Here is a 19,807-nt window from a genome sequence, read left to right as displayed (position 1 = left end):
AACAAGCGATGAATGGGTTTCACTTCACTTCCTCCAAAGGTCTCTCGACCTTCAAAATAAAATTCCTTTCTTGTGTCGTTCAAAAAGGTCCACTCAATCCGACTAACGGAACGATTGGAGACTTGCTATACTTTAAGAATGAATTCATTTTTTTTATTAGATAGAGCAACGACTTGTAATTTTAAAGCTGATAAACAAACTAAAGCTAATTTGTCCAAATGGACATTGAACAATATTTTTTTTCTGCCCAGTTCCTCCAACACCTGTCGTAAGGAAGACAGCCGATTTTTTTAAAAACAACTTAAAAAAAATACTTACCTAAACATTGATGGAAAAAGCAGAAGTATTGGAAAAATAAAAAGCCTATTACTATTACTATTATTTTCCTTTTGCGTGCTTCCTGCCGCAACCCCCTCCGTTTATCCGGGCTTGAGACCGGCTCAAGGGAGACACTGGCTGTGCAACGCTGGTTCCTGTTCCCCTGCTACCAAAGCTACCTATGAGGCTGCATTCTTTTTTAAATTGTGGCAATTTCTTTAAATATCATGCCGTTTTAGTAAAAAACAGACTCTTACAAGCGACCAAATGCTACCTGTATTGTCTCCGTGATTAACATGCGCCGCAGAAATAATGAGACCGAATCTCTAAATCCATTCTTTTACAGAGTGCTTCCATACTCAAATAAATACATGTAAACTACCTCTGTGAAAATGGTACAATCGGTGTTTGGTTCTTTGTTCCGCATATTGTTTCCGCCCGGAGCAACATTTTGGCCGTACCATGGCCGAGGATCGCTTCCGCCGTGTGCCTGTGAGAAATGGATGGTCTGCTCCGAGATTTTCGCGTTTTCGTGTCCTGTGAACAACAATGTGAGCGATCCGCTTTCAGAATGTTTTTATTTACTAGTAAATGTCTGTATTGTCTCTGAATTAGCTTGAGCAAGAGGTAGCAGCGGTGGATCGTGGCTAACATTCAACAACGTAGAATAAATGACAACGATACTAGCGTCTACCGACGAGGCCATTAGTTTTACTAGCTGATGTAATCAGACGGACAGTCGATAATGCCGCAGTTACACGCACGCACGCACACACACACGCGCACGGGAACAGCTAAGGGCTTTCTGATGCATGGACATCCCAGTCTTTGTCAAGCAGACTCCTGCCTGTTGCAGCAAATCCGTCCTCCTCTCAAAAACCGACTGACAAAACATTTTGTTTACATTTTCATTCGTGTGTTTCTCTCTTAGGAAAAAAAGGGTCCTGTCCGTCCGTCCGCAGAGCAAACATCATGTTCCTCGCCAAGATGACCCGCCAGTTACCTCTGAATGCCATGAAGAGCATTCACCGAGGAGTTTACCACCGTTGTGTTTCCTCCTCGTCAAGCTGTTTCCTCAACGCAGAGGGGGGAAGGAGGAGAGATGATCTCCGCTCAAACTCTTGTGTGTTGAGGAAATTGTTTTACAGGCAGAGTGCGATCTGCCCTTCGTGTAGATGCCAAGCGCAGCAGTGTGGGAGGAGGTCGTTCAGTCTGTCGGCGGCTGCTATTGTGAATTCAACACCGGCGCCGATCCGGCCGTATCTCCGGTTGATGAGGCTGGACAAACCTATTGGTCTGTACATTCTTTCATAATGCAAATTACGGTACATCTTTCTGCTTATGTTTAGATGTGATTTTAAAGGCAGATTGATATTGTTGTTTTGTCTACACTACTGCTATTGCTGCTTTCTTCTTCTGTCGCCTGTGGTTAGTAAAGGGAATATCGTAGAAATGGCTTGTAGCTGTAAACTAGGGTGTAAAGGAGATGTACGGTTGTGTCGCTTAATATTTATTTTTGTTTGTAAAAGCTGTTTGATTCTAAATTACATTTTTTGTTATTAGAAGAATAACTTAAGGAGAAATATAATATAGATCATATAAAGGCATGTTAATAGACAACTGGGACAAAAACGAAATGTCTCCTGAAATAACATTTACAGAAATAGATATTTACATTCCGTATTTACACAGAGAGCATGTATGATCAATAAGGATTGTGTTTTTGTTTTTTTTCATTATAGATAATGAAAAAAGTCCAATTCTCCGTTTAGCCCTCGAGACTGCGTTGCTTTAAGGGTGTAGATTAAAAAAACCTCCCTATTTCTGTAAATGTTTCATTGTTTGAGCAGATTTTATGCAGATGGCATCATCACACTCCAGGTGACTAAGAGCCAGCCCACCTTGTTCATGTGACCTCAGCAAACCGGCTTGAAAGAAGGCTTCTGACAGCCATGCCTAGTTTGCCCTGAGGAAGGTGTGCGAGCCGAAACACGTAGACTTTTTAACGTATAGCCATGTAAAATTAAGGCTTTTTGATTTTCTACCTTTTTCAGTGCCTCAGTGCTTCTGCTTTTTCATGATTGTAATGATCCCTACACTGAAGAGCACCAAAAGGATATTGTATCATATATTCTTACATCCAAGCAGCACTCCAGCTAACCAAACTTTGAACTTCTATGCCATAATTTGAGTAAAATTAACCAACTACCATTAATAAAAGCTTGAATGGAACAAATGTAGTGAGTGAGCTTTGTATGGGAGCTAACATGCTGAAAGTAAGATGCTTTATCTCACACTAGCTGCACATGTGAGCCTGCCAGGGCTTGTTCTGGCAGCATCATAAAAGTTGCTCAAAGCAAACGGCTTTTTTCACGGTTCCTCGGCAGTAGTCATGCTGTCCTGCTTAGACTTAGTCCACCGCTGTGTAAACCTCACGTGTCGGTGTGTTACAGGGACGTGGCTGCTGTACCTCCCCTGTACATGGAGCATTGCTTTAGCTTCTGACAGTGGATGCCTCCCACAGCTGGGCATGCTGGCTCTGTTTGGTACAGGTGCGCTGCTGATGAGAGGAGCAGGCTGCACTATTAATGACATGTGGGACAAAGACTTTGATAAAAAGGTAGGACCATCCACACATCGTGTGAGAGGACCAGGTGGCTTTTTCATTCAATCTGTATTTTTTTACTTTTTCTGCAACAACGTGGTAATATTGGTTCAACCATTGGCCCGGTTTTCTTTAGTTTTCAACAACTTGGATTATTATTATGATTGGTTGCAGTGCATTTTACTCACCTCCATCCTCATCTCCCACAGATTCAGTTAATAATACCCTGCCCGCTTTATTACAGCAATTAACGTTAACATGTTATTATTATTTATTCATGTTATTCCTCTCTTATTATGATTACTTTTTTTTTTGTCTGCAGGTGGCAAGGACTGCTTCTCGGCCGATTGCATCAGGAGACGTTTCTCGCATGCAGGCACTAGTCTTTCTTGGAGGGCAGCTCTCTCTGGCACTCGGCATTCTTTTGTGTCTCAACTATTACAGGTTTTCATTATTTCTGTTTAAAAAGAATGCCAGCCGAGATTAAACAAATTATGCTTACTCACGAAGAACAAAAACGGAGCATCAACTGGACTTGTTCAAATTAGATTGAAGGCGTTTCACCTCTCATCCATTTCAAAGTTCATATCACTCTGAGTCACTCTGAGCCTCCAAAGATTGCGAAGAAAGCGTTTGAGCAAACTGTGTCTCCATTGATTTAAAAATAATAATAAGATCTAAAAAAAGTTGTTTATAAGTTTCTATTTTATCTTCACAGCATAGCTTTGGGTATTGCTTCACTGTCTCTTGTTGTCTCCTACCCTCTAATGAAGAGAATAACTTACTGGCCACAGTTTGTTCTGGGTGAGTCGCATTGTTCGGTCGTGTTCTACATCTAAAGTTAATGCTTCCTCCAGCAGCAAAGCCAAAGTCGGTCTCATGCTCCTTCCATTACTGTACATCTGTTAGGCCTCGCCTTCAACTGGGGAGCGCTGCTGGGCTGGGCTGCTGTCAAGGGCTCCTGTGATTGGTCCGTGTGCCTCCCGCTGTATTTTTCAGGAGTGATGTGGACACTGATATATGACACAATATATGCACATCAGGTGAAGCGCTGAGCTCCAGAGATACTCGCAGTTCTAATTTATTATTCCATTGAAGCACTTATTTGACGTGAAAAATAGTTTGGTCATTTTTAGCAAACATTTATGAAAGAATTGTGTTCTTGCGGAATGTACCAGTGCTTTAACATTTAGTGTGTTTAGCATTATGATCAATTAGAATACAGACTTTAATCCCCGTTCTTTTATAACTAGGATAAGGAGGACGACGTGAAGGTTGGAGTCAGATCTACTGCGCTGAGGTTCCGGGAGCAGACCAAACCTTGGCTGAGTGGCTTTGCGATGGCCATGATGACAGGACTGGTGGCAGCCGGGGTCAATGCTGAGCAGACCCTCCCTTATTATGCTGTGCTGTCCACAGTAGCCATTCACCTAAGTCATCAGGTGAGAGGCTTACTGTTGTCCAAAAGTTAATTATTAGGAAGTTAAGTACCGTCCGTGACAAGTTATCCGTGGTACAAACTGAATAGGTCTAAAGTGCGTATGTCTTTTTCCTGTGAAATGTCACGTCTCCTCTCTTTTAGATTTACACACTGGACATCAACAAACCAGAGGACTGCTGGAAGAAATTTGTCTCTAACAGAAATCTTGGACTGTTGTTATTGTTTGGCATTGTTGTTGGTAACTTGTGGAAAGTAAGAAGAGACACTCTGCTGGAAAATGAAGAGGACTTCAGATGAGTGAGATAATCAGTGACCATTTTATTACACATGTAATTAATCACGTAACAATGCGCACCTTAATTTGTGTTATCCAAACCTTCATGAATGGAAAAATTTGTACTTTGACACACACACAATAAAGTTATGAGGGATTGTTTATTCATAAGATACAATTTATATTTGTTGATTTTGAAAAGCTGGATATTTTTGGGAATAAACTGAATTTTGAAAATATTTATATCTCCAAAGCTACAATTTGCAAAACGCTCAATAGAAAACAAGTGAAAATTGTTCACGTCCATGAGTATTTTCCTGTTAATTTGACTCACCCGGCAAACTGATTGCTAAACCTGTCAAATTGATGTCAGTGATCTAAACACAGAGGAAGCAGCACATATCAGCATTTGCTTAGCAAGTATGTATTTGAATGCTAATTTGAAACATAGAAATGGAAACTATTCCACTTAATTTGTGATGAAATTGTAAGAATGATTTTACCAATAAATCTGGTTCATTCATGGTTCATGATTTGTGATTGAGTTCCCATTTCATTGTAATATTATATATATATCTATATATATTTTAATGGTGGAATGAGCCTGTCGTTTTGAGTGATCCTTTATTTCAGAAGTATGGGAGTATGCTCACAAGTGAACGGTGTTGCGTCTCAATAAAATAAAGAGCAGGATTGCATTAAGAAGTGGGAAAAGACCGATGTATGTTGTCCACAAAAGCCTCAAACCAGACATATCTCTTAACTCAACTGCCATAACAATACAAGAAACAATCATTTGAGTGTTTATCCAGCTTAAAAACGTATAAATCTTCCCCCTTGATGACACGCTGGGGTTCAGGTATCTGTATATATGATAATCAGCTTTTACAGTTGCTGCCCAGGTCAAAATTCCCACAAAGTGACCTAAATGCAAACCGCCTGAGACACCTGTCATACAGGTTTATATGTCGGCTGCATGACTCAGGGAATGACATCATCAGAACACTGACTCAGCCAAGCCTAAGTGCTGTGAAGTTTAACTCAGGTATTTGGTGTCATTGGTACCTGATGTTATTATAGGATTACTGTGTTTACTGTGTAAACGTTGTGTGCTTTTTAATTGGACCATTGTGTCTGCAAATAAAGATTTGATTGATTGATTGATTTGCAAAAGCATAATTTGCGTTACTTGTTGCTAATCGTTACTTGCATGCGGAAACACAACGCGTCTGTGTGTCGCTATTCAGTCCCATCTGATGAAATCTCTCAGGCGGACTTTGCGCTTTGTTCCAGGTCCAGAAGGGCTTCCTGCTCTTTCCTCCGCTTTGACGGGAAGGTGGGCGGGGCCGTGAGAAAGTTTCCGCAGCTGTTTGAGCGCCGCTCCTCGTGACGTCACGCAACACAGTCGCTCTGATTGGTCCGCCCCCCTGTAGCGCTGTGCAGCCCTATAAAGCGCACTTCTGGAGGAGTTGATTGAGTGGCTGACGGGAACCGTCTCTGCCCCCCCCCCTCACCCCCCGCTCCTAAGTAGAGAGGAACTTGCGTTCTTCTTTTGTACCCAACCATGCATCGCTGCGTCGAGTCCTGCGGATCCTTTTTGGCAAAGTCGCTGAATTCCAGCGTGCAATATCGGCATTTGCGTGACAAAAGCCGCATGGTTTGGAAACTCAAGTTGGGGCTCCGGAGCCACGGGGCATCTTCCCGAGGACTGAGGACGTCTGCAGCCGCTTCCTCCAGACAGATCGAGAGGATCCTGCCCGTCCATGATGATTTTGCAGAGAGACATATCGGCCCAGGTGAGCGGGAGAAGAGGGAAATGCTGGACGCTCTGGGAGTCGAGGTGAGCTTTCCACGCAAACACAAACTTTTATTAACGCTGATGAAACGGCAGCGCTCGCTTCTGTAATGTAAATAAGCTTTTATTTGTTTTTCTTATTTTCAGTCGATCCACCAGTTGATCGAAAATACGGTTCCGATCTCCATCCGCATGCAGCGTAGTATGAGAATGGATGATCCTCTCTGTAAGTTCACCCGTCATTCGAATATCGATCATCGCTACAACAAAGATGTGTGTGTGTGTGTGTGTGTGTGTGCGTGCGTGTGCGTGCGGCATTCACCCCTAAATGTTCACGGTGCCGCCTTATAAATCAGAATCACTAAACCGATTCGTCTCTATTTATTTATTTTTACATTGTGAGGCATTCCACGGGGACTCAAACGAAGCCGAGTGGAGCGGCTGAAATGTCGGGCTGCCCTCCATTGTCCGCGGGGCAGCTCTTCCCCCCCGTTAAGTCTTCCTTTGAACATATTAGGAGTTGTTTTCCCGAAACCCGGCGAGCGGCACCAATCTCCTGATGGGACGCCGGCGCTCATAGGATGGCGACTGGAGCTGCCGTCCCGAGTCCAGTTCAATCTGGTTGCAGCGTTCACATTACATCACCGTCGAGGGTGCGACTTTTGCTGCTTTCTCTTTCCATGCGTGCCCGTGGATGCTTAAAAAAATCTACAATGCCAAATAAGAGTAAATGATCCACGTTCTTAATAAACTATGTCAATTGTATATTTATTGTGGATTTAAAATGAACAATTACAAGTACAGAAATCCTCTGTCCAGTACTTGTACAAGGACATATGGACAAGAGATGCTTCAGTTGATCTTGCATTTTCACGGATATGGCTGACCTCTGGACGACGTCGACAGTTTTGAGATGTGGGACGCTGTGGAATTACCTGGAGCCGAATCGCAGTCAGTCACATACAGATGATGAATCGGTGACTTGGAGAATATTGCAGCGTTCTTCACACTGAGAATTCCTGAAGGCTGATGTAATTAGCGTCGGCCCATTGACAGTTTAAATGTTGTTCTGTGGTTTTGCAGATTTAGTTCAATTCATTTCAATTGAGTCGCAGCTGCATTATACACTCGAGGTGGAGTGTCGTGAGTACAAAGCTATGCATTCATGATTTATGTGTGCTCTGAAGTAATGCGTCTGTTGGCGGTTTTCGTGTCAGCACTAGTTTGTTTAACCCGAAGGCCTTTCAGTTCAGCCAGTCTCTTGGAAGGGAGCATTGCATTGGGTAAGCTGTAAGCAGGTCAAATCTGGTTTTTGAATTCTAATCACCTTTTATAGAGGTGTGGGCATTTTGTCCGACGTGGTCCAGGTCGACTTTCTCTCTGCGTAATATTTCCTCTTGCGTTGCGTTCCATAGAGTTAAACGTTTCAAGATAATTATTGGAAAAAAATATTTTATTGGGGGAAAAAAGCAGTGTTCATACAGTATTTGTAAAATGTGTTGAGAGGGCATAGTGTGAGGGCGCCGCCATGGCCCAGCGCGGTTGGGGGGTGCCTTGCTCAAGGGCACCTCGGACACCCCTCTCCAGTCACCAGTTCACAGGAGGAGGCGCCTATAAATTCCACCGCCTCAATTCCGTTTGTGTTTTAGGTATAGCTTACAAAAGACAAGGAACTGCTCGATGAATAAATACGGACAGAACTGTATTTGTTTGACCAGTCCCTCATCTGGTGGTCCCCATGGTGGTTTTCTGCATGCTCAGCTTTGAAGGGCTTCTGCTGCAGTGCCAGTGAGGGATTGTCCCTTCAACAATGGACCTCCTGGATCATTGGGAATCAGCTGCCCTGCAGAACTCTGGTGCCATGGGAAAGCTGTCGTCTCTACTGAAGCAAACGCACACACAAATACTGCTGTTGATTATCCTTAATCAGCACTTTTTTTTTTGACACTGACTGACTCGTCACCCAAAATCTTCTGCATCATTTAGCCTCTGAAAGGGACTGAATATGTCCACTTCCCTTCTCCTTTCCTGTCTCACGAGGACTTAAAGGTGTCTTTCTTTTCTGAAAACGGGAGTAGTTAGGGTGCTTGGTTGGGGCAGGCACTATTGTCCATTCCTTGGAGTTGCCAGGCAACCAGGATGGCCAAAGGAATCTCAGAGGATGTTGTTTTTTTTTTTTTCCAACTGGCAAAACTTAGAGCAAAATAACTAACCATTATGAGGTGTTCTCTTGATCTTGTGGGATGAATTATTTGTCTTCCGTGTCAAACAAAAGGCCAAATTATTTTGAGGGAGGAGTTTATTCTTGGCTGCGCCGAGTATAACAACTCTTATTATTCATGTGTCATGCTGACCTTTCTCTCATGAAGCACTGTTCTTTATCATCACTTTTTATACCTCACAAGTTGTAAATGATTAATATTGCTCTGGGTTACACAATATAAACTTTGTTTTATGTTATAAACGGATGTCGATGACGCATCAAGTTTACCTGCTTTTAATTAAGTCGAGGAAATCCAAGGCCAATGTTGGACCTGTAACTGCTGAAAGTACCCTCGCCTCTTTAGTTAGTGCACATTGCTGAGTAAGACAAGATGATTGCAAAGTTCGCTGTGAGGCATAATAACATGTGGAGCCTGTTGTGACTAAGTAATAATGTTGTCATAATATCTTGCAGGTGAAAATGAAATTTTAGAATCCCTACAGAAGATTGCATCGAAGAACAAAGTATGGAGGTCCTACATAGGCATGGGATACTACAACTGCTCTGTACCGCCACCGATCCAGCGGAACCTCCTGGAAAACGCCGGCTGGTGAGTTCATCCTCCCTCGGAGTGAATCTCGTGTTTAACTGGATAATAGAAAGCAGTGTCACTTTTCTCTCATGAGAGCCGTGCATTTAATAGGAAGCCTTATAACTCAATTTATTAAGATGTCCAGCATGTGAGCGCTGACGAGTTGAACAAGACCCCCTTACAGTCTTCAAATGGCCATGCCTACGGCTTCTCAACCCCCCCCCCCCCCCCACACGCACACACACACACACGCACACACACACACACGCACACACACACACACACACACACTCCAACCGCCAGTAGCTATGCTACTGTTATTGAGTTGCCTCTTTTGCACTCAGGGTAACTCAGTATACACCCTACCAGCCTGAAGTCTCTCAAGGTCGTCTGGAGTCACTCCTCAACTACCAGACCATGATCTGTGACATCACAGGCATGCCTGTAGCCAACGCTTCCCTTCTTGATGAAGGAACAGCAGCTGCTGAAGCCATGCAGCTTTGCAACAGGTATTTTCAAAGTAGACTTCCTATAGATGCTACAAAGGAATGGAATTATGTGACCCAGAAGTGTACAAGCTTATATTACTGTACCGGTATGTAGGCAGGTTGATAAACCTGTCTGTACACGCTGTACATACCGTATATATTGTCTCTTGGATACAGTAGAGCAGAAACATTAAGGTGCCTTATGTTGGAAACACCCATGATTTTTCACAGCAATAACAACGAGCTATGAAATGAAAACAAAGTTTCGACGTGTGACCGTGTTTGTTCAGTGCTCAGACAGATCTGAATCGGAGCTTTTTTTGGTCAGTTGCCAGCCGTTAATTATTTTCCCTCACAGACAAAACAAGAGGAGAACCTTCTACATTGACCCGCGCTGCCATCCCCAGACGATCGCTGTGGTTCAGACCAGAGCCAAGTACGTATGAAGCACAGTCACTCAGTCAACATATAGGAGCTGCTGTCACAGCAGATGTACGGAGTGGGTACGGAAAAGAGGAAAAGGAAAACCTATTCTGCTGTAACGGATCCTTTTTATTGTCTTTAAACTTTTCTTACTGCACCCAACAATTAAACACTTATTTTCCTGATTTCCTGACTTTTTTAAATTTATTTCTCTCCCTCCCAGTAAAACCCAAAATATTATCGTGGTTGTGTTGCAGCTACATTGGAGTGAAGACGGTGCTGAAGCTTCCACATGAGATGGACTTTAGTGGGAAGGATGTGAGCGGCGTGCTCTTCCAGTATCCGGACACTGATGGCAGGGTGGAAGACTTCACGTCTCTGGTGGACCGAGCACACAAGGGAGGGGTAAGAGAGTGTGCAACTAATGGTTGTAAATTATGTGACCCCCCCATGTTTCATCTGTGAACTCCATGACATTCTGGAATTAGATTTTCACACAAAGAGAAAAGGTCAGGTGCACCCGACTCCACGCTCTCTCCTTGTCGCAGGCACTGGCCTGCTGTGCCACAGATCTGCTGGCCCTCTGCGTGCTGCGTCCCCCTGGGGAGTTTGGTGTTGATGTTGCACTGGGCAGCTCTCAGAGGTTTGGGGTTCCCCTCTGCTACGGGGGTCCCCACGCGGCCTTCTTCGCTGTTAAAGACAACCTGGTGCGGATGATGCCTGGCAGAATGGTTGGAGTCACCAGGTGCTACACAACACACAGCGTGTCAGAATAACTCAAACAGGTTTTCTTTGTTGACAAGGTGCACACCTTTTTAATGAATGCACCTTCTGAGTGAAGCCAGTGTCACGCTAAAGCTCTCTTTGGAAACACCTTTTTAAGACTGATGTATGTTTACATCTTAGGGATGCAGCAGGTAAGGAGGTGTATCGTCTCGCGCTGCAGACCAGAGAGCAGCACATTCGCAGAGACAAAGCAACCAGCAACATCTGCACGGCGCAGGTAGAAATGAGCCCGCAGTTCTATTTTTAATCCAACGTAATTCTGTCTGATAAGCACACACATGTTACAAGCAGGGTCCAATTTCAAAGCATGCAAATGTTGGTATCAAACTGTGAGCTGTCCATTCAATGAACGGACAAAGGAGTGTTTGTTTTGTTTCTTTAAAAAGAAAAAGAAGATAATTTAAGTAAAATCATGAAAATTCCTCTCTCCTAGGCTCTGCTGGCAAATATGGCTGCAATGTATGCACTGTATCATGGCCCCCAGGGCCTTAAACATGTTGCCGAGAGGACACACAATGCTGCTCTGATCCTTGCTGAAGGTAAATATAGTTTTTTTTTTTTTTCTTCATTTAGATCTCAAATCCAGTGAATACCGGTACTATCACTAGGCTTATGACAATCAGAAAAAACAGTAACAGAAGTAGCAGCAAAACCATGGAGGGGGTGAAAAAGAGGAGCCGAGGGATAAAAGCATTAAAATCAACAGGAGGCTCGGATATTGAAAATGGGACAATTGAATAAGCGACTAGAAGATGGACTTCACAGCCATTACACACAGTTGTGAACAAGAATTACTGTATTCTCATGGGACGGTAAACACAAATGTACTGGATTTGACTTTGTTTCAGGCCTGAAAAGAGCGGGACACCGGTTGCACAGCGAGATGTTCTTCGACACGCTGAAAATCACCTGTAGCGTGGCTGCCAAAGACATCTTTGAGAGAGCTGCACAGAGGCAGATGAATCTCAGAGTGTACACCGAGGGCGTGGTATGGCCTACGATCACTTCCAAGAACAAGATGCACTTATCATAATATTATTTTTTTACCGTCTTTGTCCCTGCTGTCTGTCTTTCAACAGCTGGGCGTCTCTCTGGATGAGACTGTGACTGAGAGGGACTTGGACGACCTGCTCTGGGTCTTTGGCTGTGAATCATCAGCTGTAAGTTGGGGTCCAGCCACCATTGCTTATATATATGTACCTTTTTAAAGTGTTTTTATTTGACCTGCTATATTCTCAGGAACTAATTGCTGAGAAGATGGGTGAGCGGGTAAAGGGGGTCATGGAAAGTCCTTTCAAGAGGACGAGCAAGTTCCTCACACACCAGGTCTTTAACAGGTCGGTGTCACATTGCAACCCAACAGGCCGTAGTGTATCTCCATCTCAATGATCACGTCTATGTTTTGATGACACGTTGCGCTACAAATATCAAAGTCTGGCACGAAGCTGTCAATACAACATGATGGAATTGGGAATTCATCCCACAGAGTTTGACTAGTATGAAAACATTAGAATTATTTAAAACAAAATGTAAGTACCGATAGTTTTTTTTGTTGATTTACACAGTACAAACAAATAATTTCCATGAAATTCGAACCTGTAAAGGATTTGTTGTTCCTTGTTGATTGCCAGATGTAGCATTAGCACACTTGACCAAAAACTAGACGGGACTAAGAAACTGTAATTCCCTGTTAAGGTAGCCATGTTTCCCATTCTATTATTGCACCTAAAATCACCGATGACAGTTTGACTCTCGCCATCATTATTACTGCAGTAGTCATTCAAGAAAAATAAGTTTCTCTTCTTCAGGTCCTACTTTGTTGTCTTCTTGGTCATTTATCCTGCCCATAGAACCAGTTTCTTGGTAAAACAAAATTGCACAATTAAAGTAATCAGACTATTAGTGTGAATTATGCATTCAGAAACGTACCAAATATTAGAATACAGTCAAACCCCTTAATTCTAAATGTGTCTTTGTCTCCAGTTATCACTCTGAGACCAACATTGTGCGATACATGAAGCGCCTGGAGAACAAGGACATCTCCCTGGTGCACAGCATGATACCACTGGTCAGTACAGCCTCAATACAAGCAAAGTATTTAGAGGTGAGATTTATCTCATGAGAGTTTTATGGTACTAAAATCTTGTCGCTGTTTTTTTTTTTTAGGGCTCTTGCACCATGAAGCTAAACAGTTCCTCACAGCTTATGGTGAGTAATGCAATGGCTGTGATGCATTAATGAGATTGCATGGCAGGTAATGATTTAGAGTTTTGAAATGCAACTTTTGAAAGACGGATTCCAACCAAGTTCGCTGCTGTCCTCTCCTCCATATAGCCAATCACCTGGAGGGAGTTCGCCAACATCCACCCCTTCGTACCTCTGGATCAGGCTGACGGCTACCAGACACTCTTCAAACAGCTGGAGAGGGACCTCTGTGAGATTACCGGTTTTGACAAAATCTCCTTCCAGCCAAACAGGTAAGACATTTTTTGCTCCTTCTCTTGATGGCACAGTCGCACTGCTCTCTTATCACTGTCATCGCCAGCACATTTATAAACAGCAAGCCAATCCTGTTTGACCGGGAGAGTTGTGACGCTGTTAGCCAGACTCTTTGTTCTTTGAATGTGTTAAGTCATAAACCGCATAACCGCATTTTGTTTGTCTTGGCTTCCAGTGGTGCTCAGGGAGAATACGCTGGCCTGGCTGCCATAAAGGCTTACCTAAACTCAAAGGGAGAGAGCTTGAGGACCGTAAGTTCACGCCTGCTGGGAGGAGGGAGGGGGGGGGGGTAATTTGATGTGCAGTCATAACAGAAATCAGTAGGACTGGAGTTATTTTCAATTTACTTTTGCCTCTTCTTTTTTTTTGCCTAATAATATTGGATTAATTGATTACCGGTAAACCTCACTCTCTATCTTATCTGCGCACCAAGCAAACCGTACATGCAGTAACCCACAGAGTCAAAGTATACCAAGTATAATAGTTACTTTAAAAAATATACAAATACATATTTGCTTACTTGCTGAGCGTTGTTGAGAAAACTATTACATTGACATTGTTATCACATAAATATATATATTAGACTCCAGCTAGGAACTTTAGTCAGCTTTAAGACTTGAACATTCATACTGAAACAGAAATAACGCTTGAAAGTTATTTCTTTGCCGAACACGGAAGTCAAGAGAACTCGTGTGTGTGTGTGTGTGTGTGTGTGTGTGTGTGTGTGGGAGGGGGGGGGGGGGGGGGGGGGGGGGGGTTGAGAAGCCGTAGGCATGGCCAATTGAAGACTGTAAGGGGGTCTTGTTCAACTCATCAGCGCTCACATGCTGGACATCTTAATAAATTGAGTTATAAGGCTTCCTATTAAATGCACGGCTCTCATGAGAGAAAAGTGACACTCAACTTTGCTTGTAAATCTGACACCGAGATTCCATGAAGTCTTTATCATTAAGATTCCTAAAACCAAACGACTCAGAGGATTTTCTTTCTACCGTTTGACCAAGCCATATCAGCAAGTCTCATTTTTAGAACACTCATGGAACACATGTCGAAAGGTCACAACTTCCTCAGCATTTATAATGTTGCTTAAGTATATAGAGCCACGACAGAGATACAATAGCAAACAGTTAGAAATTCTTTACTGTCTTGTCTTCCTTTGTTCTGATTGGCTGTAATTTGAGATCAGGGCAAGATAAAGGTCTCCTCAGAATAAAGACTGGCTGACTCATGTCTTCTTTTTTTTAACATGTACTTTAAATTGGTGTTCTTTGTAATGACTTCCTCATTAGTTCAGCTCAGATAATGGTCTGATCTCTTGAAGGAGTCAAGGTCCAAACTAACAACACTTTGTGTAAACAAAGGGGTTCCAACACGCGTTACCTGCTTTCAAGATTCCAAATTTGGAGGTTTTAATACTCTTAAGAACTGCGAGTCACTGCATGCTGTGACGGGCTCAGCCGTCTTTTTTTCTTTTTTCTGGTCCGCCATTCGTCAGTGAAACACAACCCACCAGTCCACCATAGTGTTGCAAAATGTCAGAAGTATTACCCTAATAAGGCATTAAATCCGTTGGTGACAAGTTACACATTCGTGTCAGTGGTTGATCTCATCCTGTAAAAAATTCAGCCAGACAAGATATATCATTACCGCACAGGATTAATGCTCAACCACCCTGCTCTGGATTTGAGTCTGGAAATGATTAGTTTTATAGATAAACTAATCATGCAGAATTGTGACAGTCTGGCTTCTTTTACTCTTTTCCCTTTAGAAAGCCGAAGTTAAAGTTAATTTCAAGGCATTTCATTCCAATATTATTCTCCTGGTTTTGGAAAATAAGATGTAATTCTGCTGTGAAACTTTGAATAGATACGGAACCAAGAGGAGCCCACTGATCAACATGTGTTTTTTACACACACAATTCCACATTGTTATAGTTTTTTTTTTTTATTATTATTTTTTTTATTGATTGAATGTATTTGTTTTTACTCAACATTCTACGTACCGGTACATAAATACGTGATAATAGCAATGTGAAAAAAGTTTGTTGGAAATTTTAGCAAATTTATATAAAAAAAACCCAGCCTTTGCTAAATACTTTAAAGCAAAGTAGTTTACTGCTTCAAGTTTTGAGTATGTTGTTACAAGCCTGACACATCTATATTTGGATGGCCGGGCTGGGGGGGGGTCAGTTTCTGGTCTGGACTCTGGCTGGGTCACGCAAGGACAGACCAAGAACAGACATTTTTCCTCCTCCACCGATATTCTTCCTTTCACTTTAGGTCTGCTTGATTCCCAAGTCCGCGCATGGCACCAACCCAGCGAGCGCCCAGATGGCTGGGATGAAGGTTCAGGTGGTGGAAGTGGACAAGGATGGCAACATTGACCTGGCACACCTCAAGGCCCTGGTGAGCAACAGGATATCGCGGCTGCTGCTGCCCATTACTAGAGGATTTCTCTCTGCTGAGTCCCGCCATCTCTTTCAGTTGGATAAACACACGGCACACTTGGCAGCCATGATGCTCACCTACCCGTCCACGTTTGGTGTGTTTGAGGAGCATGTCAGAGACATCTGTGAACTTATTCACAAGAATGGCGGCCAAGTTTACCTAGACGGAGCCAACATGAACGCCCAGGTCAGAAAAATGCGACGTCGGGAAATGTAAATGTCAAAATGCTGCATGGGAAGTGAAATATTACTCAAACTGAAGGCTTGTAGGATAAAGATTTACAGTCGTGTGCTATCAGGTTGTAAATGAATACTCCTTGGTCTCTGATATGTAGATAATGATATTTAGAACAGCGCTGCCTCCACCAATCCGTGACAGGCTTACCGATCCGGCCTCCTTTGATTTTTAGTGCACAAGATGTCACACATGTAATAAAATGTCAAGCGTTTTGAACTATGCTCCTCATTAATGGCCATGTTGATGGCCAATGCTTAATGAAGTCACAGCTATTAACTGAACTGGCCTCTATTGCTTCACTTCATTCTTTAGTCAGCTGCTACTACTAGCAATGTTTGGTAATACTATTGAATAGTATCTCCGTGAATTGATTTGCTGTGGCGACCCCTCAGGGGTCAAGCCGAAAGTACAGCAGTAGCGTGCCCAGCAGATGGATGATGTTTCTGTTTTCCAGGTGGGTTTATGTCGTCCTGGAGATTATGGCGCTGATGTGTCTCATCTCAACCTGCACAAGACCTTCTGCATCCCTCACGGGGGTGGAGGACCCGGCATGGGCCCCATTGGAGTGTAAGTTAAAAGTCGAAACTGTGAAACCCACGTTCAGGGGTTGAACTGGAATCGTGTCTAAGACGGGTGAAAAATCTATTCACACACCTGCATGCTTATTCTGAAGAGGCAGGGATCGCATCATTAACAGCTTCACATCCCGACGCTGAGTCTGCTCTCATAAACTCGATCTGCTCTTCCACAGGAAGGCCCACCTTGCCCCCTTCCTCCCAAGCCACCCCGTGGTCCCCATGCATTCAGTCAACACCAGGAGCTCACTGGGCACCGTCAGCGCTGCCCCCTGGGGCTCAAGCGCCATCCTGCCAATCTCGTGGGCTTACATCAAGGTCAGCACAGACAATCAGGGGTTTGACACGAAGCTTATGTCCGAAGGAAAAGCACATCCAGAGGACGATGAAAACTAGGAACAAAACGCATTAAACGCTGTTTTTACATAAATTGGCATTCTTTTATCGTCCAAACCAGGGGTTGCCAAGCATTTCATTTTAAAGCTTTATATGCACATTCTAGTGACACAAACAGTGAATGCAATCAGAAACCTCAATGACTCCGGTGGCAGTTTCAATAGTCTTCTCCATTAAATGTCTTTCATTCACTCCTTTGCTCTGTTTAGATGATGGGATCCAAAGGACTGCTTCACGCCACAGAGATAGCCATCCTCAATGCCAACTACATGGCCAAGAGGCTGGGAAATCACTATAAGGTCCTCTTCAGAGGCCGGAAAGGTGCGGCGGAAATATAATATGCATTGATTTTAGTCATGAATGGCAGCGAGAAACGGGATTACCTTATTTAAACGTTTTAAACTTTGTGTTGGTTTGAAAAGGTTTTGTAGCCCATGAATTCATCTTGGATGTGAGGCCGTTCAAGAAGACTGCACACATCGAAGCCGTCGACATTGCCAAGAGGCTTCAAGATTATGGTCGGCTAATTTATAGACATTCCTTCTTAAGTGTTATGCAAAATGCTTTTCCTCGACTCTGAAATATACGCAGACTGTATTTTGTTTCTTGGGTCGTTGCATCAATAAAATAAATTGCTATGCTTCTTGGTGCTGTCGTCTAGGTTTCCATGCACCCACCATGTCTTGGCCAGTGATTGGTACCCTCATGATCGAGCCCACAGAGTCGGAGGACAAGGGGGAGATGGACCGGTTCTGTGATGCCCTGCTTGGTATCCGACAGGAGATCGCAGACATAGAAGAGGGACGGATGGATTCCCGCATCAACCCGCTCAAGGTGTGCTGCCGACTTAACGTATCCACTCATATGAGGGGAAAAGATGCATTAAACTCTAATCTTCTTTCTCTTTTGGCTAGTCCCATCAGGGGACGCCACAGCAAACCAACTTTCTCCTCTTCACCCTGTCCTTTCCATCGTCCTCCCCACCAGCCACTCGTGTCCTCCCTCACTACGTCCATGTATCTTCTCCTGGGTTGACCTCTAGCTCTGTTCCCTGGCAGTTCCATCCTCATCATCCTTCTACCGATATAGTCCCCGTCTCTCCTCTGGACATGTCCAAACCATCGAAGTCTGTCCTCTCTGACCTTGTCTCCAAAATGTCTAACCTTCACTGTCCCTCTTATTGTCTCATTTCTAATCCAACCTGGTCACTCCCAAGGAGAACCTCAGCACCTTCATCTCCTCCACTTCTAGCTCCGCCTCCCGTCTCTAAACTCTAATGCATGCTCTAATGATTGGAGCATGGGATATATTAAACTGTGACAGAGCAGCCTAATGTCTGAATTTGTCAAATGCTTGCAGATGGCTCCTCACTCTCTGGCCTGCATCACATCCTCCAACTGGGACAGACCCTACTCCAGGGAACATGCTGCTTTTCCACTGGTGGGTATCCCCACCCATGCAAAGTCCTCCTCTGCTTGATTTAGCTGTGGTGCTTAAGAAATGCATTTTCTATGTCGCCCTCTATTGGTGACAAGAATCTCAAACCTACTGGGCATTTATTTTTTAATTTGTCACTATTTTTTAATTATTTGTGCCCCGTTTTACCTCACAGCAGATCACTCTTACATCCACATATAAGCCCAGTTAAATTGCTACCTGTCTTTTCTTCCCCCCCCCCCCAAGGCCTTCATAAAACCAGAATCTAAATTCTGGCCCAGCATCTCCAGAATCGATGACATCTATGGTGATCAGAACCTCGTCTGCACCTGCCCACCCATGGAGACCTACGAGTCTCCGTACGAAGAGACGAGGGCATCCTCGTAGAGGCCTTTCGCTCACCCAGTCCCAATGTTTGTCCTACATCTCTGTGGACCTTCCACCTATTTGCACATTGAAAATGTGAGGAGGGTATAAGGACTCAAAATCCCACTTGTTCAAATCACATCAGCTGGAGTAGAAGCAGCTCTTCTGCTTGTCGTCTCACCCATCTTTCAGATGTAGTGAAATTAAATTGACTCGCATAACAATTAATTAGGTTAAAAAAAAATTATGCAAGGGGTCTCACGAAGAGCAAAAAAAAAAAAGAAAAATCAACTGGAGCTGTTCGCGTTTGATCGGAGATGTTTCACCTCTCATCCAAGAGGCTTCTTCAGTTCTGAGAGGCTGGTCGAGGGTCCAGATGCTCAAACTCCTGTTGGAGCAGAAAGCAAAGAAAGGACCGGTAAAAGTCTATCAGCAACATACAATGCAGTATGACCTCTGTCCCCAAAATCCACAACCCCCAGCATCTGGATGCATTTCAACATGACAGCTCAACTGAGGGGGGGAGCTATTGACTCCAGATGATTCATCAGTCAGGTTTTATTCATAAAGGGAATGCTATTGCTCCTTGGGAGTCTGACTGCCTTTGTGGTTTCGGTCACTTCTTTGTTTTCTGCTCCAATAAGTATCTGGACCCTCGACTCTCTCAGAACTGAAGAAGCCTCTTGGATGAGAGGTGAAACGTCTCCAATCAAACTTGAACAAGTCGAGTGAATGCCTCTTGGTGATTTACTGTGACCTGGATGACTGGGAGCCTACACAGACTTCTCATGGGTCTGTTAACGATATATTATTTGCTGTTTAGTCTTCAGACTGTCAAAGGATTTTTATGGAAGTTTTTTCCTATTGCTAGCACCCTAGAAACTGTGGATAATTCCTCAAGCAGGGTAAAGTAGTGCAGCATTTT

At 43.6% G+C, this 19,807-nt stretch overlaps 2 protein-coding genes across 2 annotated transcripts; both read left to right on the top strand.

Moving 5' to 3' along the window:
* Nucleotides 1-816: 816 nt before the first annotated feature.
* coq2 (coenzyme Q2 4-hydroxybenzoate polyprenyltransferase) lies at nucleotides 817-5,165 on the top strand. The gene is made up of 8 exons (XM_068738546.1): nucleotides 817-869; nucleotides 1,250-1,612; nucleotides 2,772-2,938; nucleotides 3,246-3,367; nucleotides 3,642-3,727; nucleotides 3,833-3,966; nucleotides 4,177-4,365; nucleotides 4,506-5,165. The coding sequence occupies exons 2-8, from the start codon at nucleotides 1,291-1,293 to the stop codon at nucleotides 4,659-4,661; spliced, it is 1,176 nt and encodes a 391-aa protein (XP_068594647.1). The 5' UTR covers nucleotides 817-869; nucleotides 1,250-1,290; the 3' UTR covers nucleotides 4,662-5,165.
* Nucleotides 5,166-6,202: 1,037 nt separating this feature from the next.
* On the top strand, nucleotides 6,203-19,027 carry gldc (glycine dehydrogenase (decarboxylating)). The gene is made up of 25 exons (XM_068738317.1): nucleotides 6,203-6,478; nucleotides 6,581-6,659; nucleotides 9,111-9,246; nucleotides 9,573-9,737; nucleotides 10,075-10,152; nucleotides 10,397-10,544; nucleotides 10,688-10,884; nucleotides 11,046-11,142; nucleotides 11,359-11,464; nucleotides 11,774-11,913; nucleotides 12,005-12,085; nucleotides 12,165-12,262; nucleotides 12,909-12,993; nucleotides 13,092-13,133; nucleotides 13,260-13,402; nucleotides 13,600-13,675; nucleotides 15,704-15,829; nucleotides 15,908-16,057; nucleotides 16,563-16,675; nucleotides 16,860-17,001; nucleotides 17,289-17,400; nucleotides 17,502-17,597; nucleotides 17,741-17,913; nucleotides 18,439-18,519; nucleotides 18,763-19,027. Exons 1-25 carry the CDS (start codon nucleotides 6,203-6,205, stop codon nucleotides 18,901-18,903), a joined length of 3,081 nt encoding a protein of 1,026 aa, XP_068594418.1. The 3' UTR covers nucleotides 18,904-19,027.
* The last annotated feature ends 780 nt before the right edge of the window (nucleotides 19,028-19,807 follow it).

This window comes from Brachionichthys hirsutus, chromosome 4, assembly GCF_040956055.1.
Source record: "Brachionichthys hirsutus isolate HB-005 chromosome 4, CSIRO-AGI_Bhir_v1, whole genome shotgun sequence".
Lineage (NCBI taxonomy): Eukaryota > Metazoa > Chordata > Actinopteri > Lophiiformes > Brachionichthyidae > Brachionichthys > Brachionichthys hirsutus.
The sequence above is the reverse complement of the archived record's forward strand: the minus strand, read 5'-3'. Positions and strand labels throughout refer to the sequence as shown.

Coding starts and splice junctions, on each gene's coding strand:
- gldc (XM_068738317.1), top strand. CDS start 6,203: ATGCATCGCTGCGTCGAGTCCTGCGGATCCTTTTTGGCAAAGTCGCTG. Junction 12,263..12,908: donor ACACACCAGGTCTTTAACAG/GTCGGTGTCACA, acceptor CTTTGTCTCCAG/TTATCACTCTGAGACCAACA. Junction 17,598..17,740: donor CAAGAGGCTTCAAGATTATG/GTCGGCTAATTT, acceptor GCTGTCGTCTAG/GTTTCCATGCACCCACCATG.
- coq2 (XM_068738546.1), top strand. CDS start 1,291: ATGTTCCTCGCCAAGATGACCCGCCAGTTACCTCTGAATGCCATGAAG. Junction 1,613..2,771: donor GAGGCTGGACAAACCTATTG/GTCTGTACATTC, acceptor GGTGTGTTACAG/GGACGTGGCTGCTGTACCTC. Junction 3,368..3,641: donor TTGTGTCTCAACTATTACAG/GTTTTCATTATT, acceptor TTATCTTCACAG/CATAGCTTTGGGTATTGCTT.